Source organism: Gekko japonicus, unplaced genomic scaffold (genome assembly GCF_001447785.1).
Source record: "Gekko japonicus isolate JY-2015 unplaced genomic scaffold, Gekko_japonicus_V1.1 scaffold4568, whole genome shotgun sequence".
NCBI lineage: Eukaryota > Metazoa > Chordata > Lepidosauria > Squamata > Gekkonidae > Gekko > Gekko japonicus.
Window position 1 is genome coordinate 15,537 of NW_015164338.1, and position 11,044 is coordinate 26,580.

The 11,044-nt window shown below is 43.8% G+C and overlaps 1 protein-coding gene across 2 annotated transcripts in view; it reads left to right on the forward strand.

Annotated features, from left to right (window-relative positions):
- The first annotated feature begins 1,053 nt into the window (after positions 1-1,053).
- The window catches only part of PRKAR1A (protein kinase, cAMP-dependent, regulatory subunit type I alpha), a 33,546-nt gene continuing 23,555 nt past the window's right edge, over positions 1,054-11,044 (forward strand). Inside the window, exons 1-3 of one of the 2 annotated variants that reach the window (XM_015408858.1) lie at positions 1,054-1,153; positions 3,646-3,719; positions 4,214-4,396. In XM_015408858.1, the coding sequence (XP_015264344.1) occupies positions 4,220-4,396 (177 nt within the window). In that variant the 5' untranslated portion in view covers positions 1,054-1,153; positions 3,646-3,719; positions 4,214-4,219. Of the gene's footprint in view, positions 1,154-1,221; positions 1,294-3,645; positions 3,720-4,213; positions 4,397-11,044 lie in introns of those variants that run through there. The other variant, XM_015408859.1, reaches the window with a different exon arrangement.

Sequence of the window (11,044 nt, forward strand, 5' to 3'; positions counted from 1 at the left end):
TCTTACTTATATTTTGGGGCAGCCTCAGCTACGATTTCTTTACCAGCCGGACGGCCTGCTGCGGCAGCTTCCCCACCACCCGGCCGGCAAAGATGTTCCCAATCTCTCTGCCCTCCAAGAAGAGCCTCCCAGTAGCGAGTGCCACGCAGCTCACACTGCTACCTCTACGGAAATATCCTCAATAATTGTGTTTAAGATTTCGGCCTTCCCTGCCTCTGCTCCGGTTGCCTTTCAAACGGTGTGCGTACTATACAGGATAAATACGGTAAAAATATATGCAACCTTTGGTTCCAGCGGTTGATGTATGGGCACGTGCCCCTCCCCCGCCCTATAAATAGTGATTACTGTTTAAAAACTAAAACAAAAGGGATATTCAAAACACAGGCAAAGAAGTGGGTCCCATTCCCATGCAACGTTTTATGTTTGAAGAAGGCATCCCAAATGCGCACGATGGAGCGTAAACCAGGTTCTGGTGCAAGAAATATGAGCAAAGGAGCACTAAAAAGAAGCCACGCCCTCATAACTTCGTGAGAATTAAGGAGCACTAAAAAGAAGCCACGCCCTTATAACTTCGTGAGAATTAAGGAGCACTAAAAAGAAGCCACGCCCTTATAACTTCGTGAGAATTAACCCGGAATAACTGCAGCTGCTGGCAGGGCTAGGCTCCTGAAGACAATGTGGTAGTTCCCTCTCTATCTGCTGCTCTTCTGCATACTCCACTTTAATCTGCTTTAAGGGAATCACCCGCTTTGCTGCAGCGTTCTGGGCAGGAGAGGCAAGGAGGAAGAAAAAGAGACACGGCGACAGCGCCTTCTCGCCAAGCCTGACGTCAGCGGATGTGTTAAAGGGAGAGGTCGTGCTGGCACGAAGGAGGGAGGGTCTGTCTGTCTCTTCCGTCTGTCCCCCGCCCCCTTGTGGACCGCGAGCGGAGAGAAGACGGCGAGATAAGGTAGTGCGTCCCCTTTAAGGTTGCCGCGGTGACCGTTTGCCGAGTGAGAGCGAGGCTCATTGACGTCAGGCCGGGTGGCGATTGGCGGAGGGAGCTGGGTTTCCGGTGCGAGCGATTGCTCAGGAGGAGGCCGCCACAACTCGGGACAGGGGGAGGGGGGGCGAGGAGAGGCCCAGGGCAGGGAGTTGCGGCTTGGAGCCTGAGGTAAGTCCAAGTTGGGCCCTGGTTCCCAGCGGGCGGAGGGGCGTGTGGGCACAGAGGCGCGCACCTGAGGAGGACGGCGGCCTCGAGGAAGGCGGCCGAGGCCTCCGTGAGGGTGGGGGAAATCGCCGCCACGGTGTGAGGTAAAAGAACGTTACGGGGAGGGGGAATCCGGGAGTGTCCCGGTGGGATGCCTTGAGGGAGTGGAGGGCGGGGACCGGTGCAGCCGGAGGCGAGGGAGCCTCACAGGTGGAACGCTTTCGGATTGCCTTGGGGGAGTGGAGGGAGGGCGGGGACCGGTGCAGCCGGAGGCAGGGGATCCTCACAGGTGGAACGCTTTCTGGATGGCACGTCGGCGGGGCAGGGGGCTGGGGGAGGCTCCTCGCGGTTGGAGATAGGGGTGGTAGGAGAGAGAGAGAGAGATCAGGCGGGGGAGGGGGTGTTTCCCTTTCAGCCAAACAACGGCAGCGTTTGGGTATTGAAGCTGTAGGTAGTGCAGGGAAACTTGAAGAGATCATGGTGGTGGTGGTGGTGGTGGTGGTGGGGATGACGCTGTATAGGTTGAAAGAAAGGGGCTGTATGGGGGAGGCCCAGCCCGTGGGGGGATGAGTGGCCTGTGGCCCGGTGCTGTGAGCCTTGGTTCTAAGTTAGGAGGACAGAAAACTGTGCCTAACGCTGACTGCTCGCAAAAGACCTGTAGAATCGTTGGGAGGAAGGCCCCCTTTTAAACAGTGGACTTTTTGTCCTGAGTAATGTTGGGTTGAGTGAACAAAAGATGGGATAGGGGTGGGCTCCTTAATTTAGGGCTCGTTTGCCAAGACAGAAAATATGTTAGATCTGTATCCATCTCAGAGGAAGAGAGAGAAGTGGAGCCAAAACAATTCAGAAGTACCTTAAACTAAGCTTCAGGTACTACTTCTGTTTTAAATGTATTTATGTTGCATTCACCTTTTTTAGTTTTCACAACTTTTCACACAAGATAATTTTTATTCAGAAATGCACAGTTCTTAATCTGGGAAAGTTTTGTCATCATAGTAGAAGTAGTTCATAGCAGCCCAGAATTGCTGAACTCTTGAACAGTTGTTTATCTGTCCTGGGGAAATGAGCCACAGCTTAATTTAGCTGCCTTCTAGCATTATGAAGGTTATTTAGACTTTTTATAGAAGGTACAAAAAGGTAACTATTATAAATGGTTCAGGAATGCTCCAGGTTAGAACTGCCAATCTTCAGATACAAAGGCACTGTGTTAATTACACCTAATATTTCAGAAAGAAGTTAGGACTTTTTTCTGTAGAAATTCTGATTTCCCCCCCAAGATGTTTTAGCTATATTTTCTTATTACTATCAGGGTGTTGTTAATTGATTTGCTGTTTAAAACTCTTATGCAAGATGGGAGGGGTTATTTTAGGCACATCAGTTTTCCTTCAGTGAGAAAAGTAACCCCCTCACATCCTTTCTTTATTTAACTGTGCACTGACCAATGCTCCCTCTAAGTTGTGGAGTCTTGTGAGCAAAAATTCTACTTTGTGAGCTACTGGCATTACAGTTGTGAGTGAGCGATTTGACTGCTGCATAAATTAGTTTGCTCTGGAGCCATCCTTCCTGAGCCAAGACGAAAACATGTGAGCTGGAGGCTTAAAAACTGTGAGCTAGCTCACACTAACTCAGCTTAGAGGGAACACTGGCACTGACCCAGAAGTCTTGGACAGAACCAGTCTTAGAAGTGCCATGCTCTATTTCCATCCCTCACATCATTGTGTGGTAGTGCTGGAACCCCTGCAAATGTGCTTCTGCAAAATGATTTGAAGCTGTGTGTCTTTTATATTGGGATTACATAAACCTTGTCACCAAATTGTCATTCCCAGTTTCTGAGGGAATCTTGTTGCAAAACCAGAGCACTGTCAAAGGTGATACTTTATGTTGTCATTAAAATGAATGAACTTTGATGCCTTGTTTTATTCTACTAAATGTCGTGTTACACAGAACTGAGCATACTGTCGTTTAAGTGCTATTTTGTTGTGTTTGAGCACTGTTGCCTGATGTTGTCTATCAACAGCATGATACTTTTTTCATGGACTAATTTGCAGGCTGTCATGGAGTCACAGAATAACTTTTTGATTGTTAATTAAGGCATTTATTATTGACATTTGTTATGCAGGTTGTGAAAATGAAAGGACCGACTGTAGAACTTCTAAGGCATCCTAATATAAATACAACAACTACTTGTATTTGACTAGAAACAGGTGTACTATAATCTTTAGACTTTTTGCGGGGTTTGCAGTTAACAGTGCAGTGTGTTTGGAACTGCGGCAATGCAGCATTATCTTTAGCCCTTGTATAACCCTCAGGAACAGAAATCAGATGCACAAGTTTGTTATCACAAGTATACTGCCATGCAGTGTCTCTAAATCTGTCACTTAGGAAGACATGTATTAATAGGCCAGTAACACTTGGGAGTTTGTTATTCACTTTCTTACTTCCTTCCTTCTTGAAAGGTGATACTGGGATCAACATCCTCTCCTTGAAATTCTGTGCATACCTGTAGTTGTTGCTGTTATTTCCCCTTCAAGTAAGTGTTGAGTAGTTGCCTTGCTTCTAATTTTGGAGAATATTGTTTTAAATGTGTGTTGAATGACTGGCTTGCATAGAACTTAATTTCTGTTATCCATTTATGAAGAAAAATTACTATTTTTATTAGTGAACTGTGACATTTATCTACTGGTAAATTTCTGCCCTGGGGTTGGGATTAAGATATTGGTATTTTTTGCCTTGACTATATTATGCTAGTAGCATATGGTTTTGAGTGCAACTGGTGATATTCCTAGTGAAGAGCCACACCTAGGTCTTCACTTCTTTCTGTTACAATGTTTTTCTCAAGTACTTCTGGCCCAGAGAGTGAGCACGTGAACTAGGTACCTCCTCTTTTGTCACCATATGTTTCCATTGCTGCTAATTAGTTATCCCTGTAGATAAATTAGTGACTAGTTGCTGACAGCATTAATATGTAACAGCAACACAGCTGGGCATATCTTGGAGTACTGTTCAAATGTGTCTTCCTTTCAGACAACAATGGCGGCTTCTGCCAGCAACACCAGTGAAGAGGAGCGTAGCCTTCGTGAATGTGAGCACTATGTTCAAAAACATAATATCCAGCCACTCCTGAAGGATTGCATCGTCCAGCTATGTACAGTGCGACCTGAGAGACCTATGGGATTCCTCCGGGAATACTTCGAAAGACTGGAGAAGGTAAAAATAAGCTTGGGGAATGGGAGAGTATAAAGAAATGCATTTTCGCCTAGGTGGTTTGAGAGGAGCAAAAACCTTTCCTGTACATTTTAAAAGTTTTTTTCCCCCCTTCTGGGCAGAGAACAGGCAAGGGGAGGAGTCAGTTCCATTTCTTCCCAGATGTAGCTTAGCTCACCCTCTTACAAATTCTAATAGAAGTAGCCAGAGAGATAATGAGTGGGTCCAGATATCCCTCTTCCTTCAAGTAGGGAACAGAGTTTTGGAGGAATGGAGGAATGGAAAGAGTTTCCTGGAGATCTCCTGGAAATGCCTCTTTGACATGGAGTGAACTGGTCAGTGGGTGGAGGAACAGACATGATAAAATCTCCTTGCAGCAGGAAGGAGGGCTCTTTTTCCTGGGTGCTGCATCCATGAGCGCACACAGACCTCTCCTCTGATGAGGCAGCCACTGACTATGTGCTCACCTCAAGAGCTGGCACAAGCTTCAAAGTAATGGAACTCTATAGGGATCTGTAACATCCTAGGCAAAAGGGGCCTGTCCTATTTTAACATATGATAGGGCATGTATAGAGAAAGGGACAGCAGATTTGTACTTCACCTATTTATTTTAGAATCCCTTGCTCAATTTGGTGCTGAGCTAAAAATACATTTGTAAACATTTTCTTTTGAATAAATATTTTATAACTTTGGATGCTGGGGAGTGGTTTTCCGTACCACATAGACCTCCACAATCTTGGAAGCACTATTTTAAAGAGAGCACCAGGGGGAAGGCAGGCAGTTTGCAAGTGGCCATTCCTCCATGGGTGTGCAAGGCAGTAAACTGTCTCCATGGTGACTAGACGCTGGGCAGTGGGAGACACAGAGACGAGGCCTCAGAGCTTAAAAGGTAAGCTGGGAGTCCTGACCCTCCCACTGGGTAATTCCGTACAATGGTCAGGTGGCAGTGAGCGACCCGAGAGTGGAAGAAAAGCCTTTATAGATGTGGAGAAATACCTAGGAGGGCAGGGCAGAATAGGCCTGCAGGTCAGAGCAGGCCAGTTCCGCAACAGAGAGAGTGGCAAAACCTTTTGCTATGTCTCTCAAAATAACTTAAAATAAGTGTTGTTTTTGGCCTAAAGTAATCAGCATTTGAACTGTTTTAAAAAAGTAGTGTCCAAAAAGCTCTTTTGTAATTTAGTTTAGTGTAGAAAAACATCTGTACAAGAATGTTTTTATAAATGGAGAAGAAAAAACAAATTAGCTATGCAGAAGAGCTTCAAAGAAACTGGAGTCACTTTTGTATGTAAGATATTAAAAGCTGACTGACAAGCATTGCAAATTTATGTCTTTGTGCATTTTTGAAAGATTTTGATGTAGAATAAACTACTTTTATGACCCTTAATGTATTAGCTGGACAACCTTTTTATCAGTTATGGCACTAGATAGGAAAAGATTCTAAACTCAAGTGAAAGCAGCACCATAGCCAGAAGTTGGAAAGAAGTAGGGGGCAGGGCTGTAGCCAGTGTGTGTGGGGGGGTGTCACTGGGGCATGCTCCCTATCAATTTGCTGCGTTTCCACTCCAATCTCCTCCTTTAATTACCTCTGGGTGGCTGGTGGTGGCGGCGCTTCTGCCAGAAGCATTTCCTGGGCCGGAGAGCCGAGCAGCTCCATCCGCCTGGGTGCTACACAGCTCCAGCGCCCAAAGGAGGAGGACCCCAAGGCAGCCACCAGCCACTGCCTGCATCGACCATGAAAGAAGACCTGAGACTGGGTGTCAGCAGTGGGATCCCTAGGTGGCTGATGAGCTGCACTGGAGAGCCAAGTAGTGCAGTGCGCACAAGATCATTTGGGCGCTGGGAGGGAAAGGAGGAAAGCGGCAGGCTCAGCCTGCAAAAGCCATGAGGAAGAGGAGAGGCAGCAGCCCAATCCCCTCCTGCCTTGCTGCTCTGCTCCTGGCCCACTGAACCGGACTCTCTCCAGCCTGATTTTTCATGATTGGGGGGCAGGCAGGTGGAGGGAGGAAGGATATAAAATGTTTAAAATTGTGTTTGTGACGTCATTCCCTCTCAGTGCCCCCCCCCAAGAATTCCTTGCTACAGGGGTGATAGGGGGTGATCCTGCTCCTGGCAAGAAAATAGTAAAGACTTTACAGGCTCATTAGCAAGGTGGAGTGCCTTCTGAGATCTTGCTGCTGTACTGTTTCACTGTGGCCTAGAGATGTTCAGATTAACCTTTTCCAGTGATTAGGGGATATAATGGTTAAGTAGAAGAATACAATTACTTTCTTTTGATCTGTAAGTAGAACATAAGCTTCAGTAATGTAGTTCTTCCTTACATGGCAGAAAAGCTTTCTGGGTTTCGGCCCTTGGCGCACCTCATAAAGTCAAACAAAAATGATATTGTACTTGAATCATCATTATATATTTAGTCTAGAGATGTAAAATTTCTGGAAATTTTGAATCTCGGAAAAAAACCCAGGTTTTTCCCATTTTTCCCCGGAAAAAAACGGATATTTTTGGAAAAACTGAAAAAAATGCTACATTAGCATTTCTTTTGTCTTTTCTAGATTGAAAGTAATTCTGTTACTTTAGGGACATAAAATATGACTATGGATATTTTTACATGGCATGAAATTATCACAACTAGCATATTAAAAATATAGTGTATCCAAGCAATTATTACAAACAGAATACCCACCCACATGCAAAAACAAAACTGAAACCTTTTTATTTTCTTCTGACAATCACACCTCCTAAAGGAAGAAATGCATCTTGTTCTTGCATTGGAGAGTTCAGTTTGTAACCTAGGACTTGCTTGTCCTCAGTGCACAGAAATATATTAGAAATGATTTGGAAAATATTTGAACACCTTGTCTTAAAATATTTTATTCATCATGTTAAAATAAAATGTTCCATAATCAATTTTTTTTCTTTTCTTTTTTCAATTTTTCCAATTTTTCAGAAAAAAACAAAAAAGGCTTCAGGAAAAAACCAGGAAAAAACTGTTTTTTCCCCAATTTTTTCTGGTTTTTTTTCCGGGCCTTCACATCTCTAATTTAGTCTAATGAAGGCATGGTCTAGTAGAAATACCAGCTCTGCAACCATAAAACTCTGTACCTCTAGCTCATATTTCAGAACGTGTAAGCTCATTTCATATGTTGTTTCACATACAGTTCCACTGTCAAGGCTGAGAGGGTCATTTGTGAGTACAAGTACAGACATACTTGTGATACACCATGTAAACTGTAGGAGGAGCCTAGTCTACATGAGGACTGAGGAGAGGAAAAATCAAATACTTCCATTCCTTAACACTGCAAGCAGTTGGGGTCAGTTGGAGGTTTAATACTTTACTACTAAGACTCTTTCAGTGGCATAAAATCTGAAACTGCCACAGTATCTGAGTCTCAGTGTGCATTGGCAGTAAGAAAATGCTAAGTTTAATATGTAAGGGGGAAATGTATCAATAGCTGGGCATTTTTTAAATCAAGTCTTAAGACTAGTTCAAAGGGAACCTCAGCATGAACACTGAAATACAGTGGCTATGTTTACATGGCATACTGTCAGAATTCTTGTTTTCAATGAAGCTTCACACTCTGAAAAAGTTAACCACTACAGAGAAAAAGTTAACTGAAGCTGTGAGTTGGTGATTGAAGTGTTTCACCAGAGAACACTTAATTTTTCTTTCTTTCTCTTTGCCATCAAGTCATACCTGACTTATGGTGATCCTGTGGGATTTTCAAGGCAGGAGATGTTCAGAGCTGGTTAGTCATTGTCTGCCTTTGTTTCACGACCCTGGACTTCATTGGTGGTCTCCCATCCAAATACTAACCAGGGCCAAACCTGCTTAGCTTCCAAGATCTGACAAGACTGGGCTAGCCTGGGCTATTCAGGTCAGGCCAAGTTTTCAATTCATACATGTATTAAACATAAACATTTTATAATGTGTTTGATGTCAGTATAATGTCCTGTTGTGCTTTCATTTCCCTGTTCATTTGGTGGCGGTGAGCCAATTATGCTCCAATAATGTTCTGGTATTTTCCTTTGGTGAGCCAATTAAGTAAGGACTAACATAGTGGGACATGTGGCCTGTATTAGTCTTGAAAAATGCAAGAAATTTGAAAGGTTATAGGGTTACTAGCAGTTTTGGTTTTTCTGTATTTTTTAGAGGATACTGGGCAACCACATGGCAGAAGAGGGATTGATTATTAATCCAGTAATTTTTGGTGGCTGTGCGAACAGACTACCAAAAATATTTTTTTTTTCTCGTGTACTTTGACTTCTGTGTCATAAACAGCTTCTATCATCACTGTGTCAGCATTCTTTGGAAAGAGAGGTAGCATTCATGCCATGGCTTTAAGATAAACCATAAGATCAGTGTTCAGCAATTCTCACCATCAATGCTAATCATTATGCGAATATTCTTTCATAGAGCACAGTATAAAAAGAATGCATATTTTGTTTTATGTGTAAGAAGCATTGTGTTCAGATTCTGTAGTTGTGTATTTTCATTTTCAGTTCAGTCTTTATGATTGTATATAGAAGCACATAGTTGCTATTAAAACTAATGGTCTAGCCAGCTTTGCATTCCAATTTGAACCAAGTACCACACTATACAGCCTCTGAAAACAAGGAAGTGATTGTGTGCTTTATGCAGATGGAACTCTAGATTTTGTTTAAACTAGTGCTGTGAGTTTAATCTATGCAATCAATTAATCAACTAAGATCAGTTGATAATTTAGAATATCAGCAGAGGTCTGTTTAAATAGGTAGGGCTAAAATATGGTTTTTAGACTTTGAGTAGTAGTTTTTGTTGATTAAACTGCAAATTGTCTTGCAATTTTCAGATGCCTTTATTTTGATCAACTCCAACTAATTAAATCACACAGTTTTGAAATGGCTGGTCAGCCTGCTTACCTGGACTGTTCAGACACATTTTAGTAAGAGCAAAATTACACCTTGATCTTCAAGAACCATGATAGCTAAAATCCATAAAATGAATTAAGTGTGTTCTACTGTTTTTATGAAGAAATAAAAAGGGACATTGTACAGTATATATGACTCTCCCATTAATATTACAAACTACAAATGACCTTTTAGTTTTTGGTGGAATTTTCAAATAATTGCGTCTTTAAGCAATTGAAATAACAAGGGGCCAAACCAATGTTGGCATATTTCTAAGCATGCAGTGCTTAATCTGTTAAAATGATGATCTGCTAGCCACTGTTTTCAAAGCTTTTGGAAGGCTGTACTTTTTTACTATGGCTTATGCTGAATATTAACTAATCTGTACCCAGCTTTATGGGTTCATGACCAATTAGGCTTCAAAAAGTCTCCAAGTTTACAAATGTCATTTTCCATTTCTGATAAAATGCAAATTGTGGTGCAATGCAGTTATACCTGACAAGAAGATGAATAATGTAAAAATATGGACAGAATGTGCTATCTTAAAATAAAAGTACCTGTGACTTAATTGTGCAAAAAGATAATGTTGGTTTGCTCAGTGAATGGAATATAGTGGCGCACAGATAAACAGGGCTTCCCAGATTTGGGGCTGGTATACTCTCTTGCATACATGCAAGAGAATTTAGGAATAGTGAGAGTTTCATACTGCGGCAGAGCAGGCAGTTGCAGGGAGTTTCTTGTACTGCTTCTGCCTATTTCAAAGTTAACTGGCAGCAACACATGAGAAATCCTTCTCACTAGGGCTGTCTTGGGGGTACTGAGCAGGATCCCTTTGCACTAGTTACAAAGAACTAGTAAAATGGTTTTTAGTCAAAGACATGTTAACATGCTACATGCAGAAGTCATTGTCCACTATTTAATTCTCTGAGGCTGCAAATGGTTGGGCAGGATGATAAATGAAATACATTTCCTCCCTTCTACCTCTATAACTGAAAGTTGTAAATCTGGTATGTTTGTACTCTACCTGCAGTTACAAGCTTCTTGCCTGAACGCTTTCCTGAGTTTATTCTAGCAAGAGAATCTGTCTCTGCCTCAGGCTCGTAGCCACGGGGTGGCATTTCAGGCGGTGCTCCCTACCAAATTTGCCCTACCCCCTCACTGACAGTTCCCCTTTCCATCCCTTCCAGGAGCCTGGGGCGCTGACCACACTTGCTGGCAGTTCAGCCAGCCAGCCTGCACGCCTTGTGGTTGGCTGGGAGGGGGCAGGAGGCTGGGGTGTGCAGCGCTGCCCTCCGCTTCTCCCTGCTGCCCCCACAGTCTGCTGCCCCCCTCTTGGTTGGCCGGGAGTGGGTGGGAGGCTGGGCTGCTCATCTTAGTCACTTAAAATGTTCCCAACAGAAATGGAAAAAACAGAGACTTCTGGTGTATGGAACAGCGATGGCGGAAGCTCTTCCCATGACAGGGAAGGGCAGTTCGCACACCAGCGGCCTGGAGGGTGCCACCTCAAGTGACACCCCCGAGGAGCCTTTGTGATAGGCTCCAGGCCAGGGGGCTTTTGAGGGGTAGCCTCTTTGATGGCGTAATGCCGGAGAATTGAGGCTCCCGTCCGCTCCGACGGTCCAGTCGCTGAATGGCCTTCGGGCATAAGCTGGACTGACCGGGACAAGCGCCGGAGATCGAGCGGAATGGCGTAAAACTGAGCATGGTCAGAGAAACTGACCGACAATGAATGTGAGTTCTGAATAAAAATGAGTAGTTTGAAAAGCG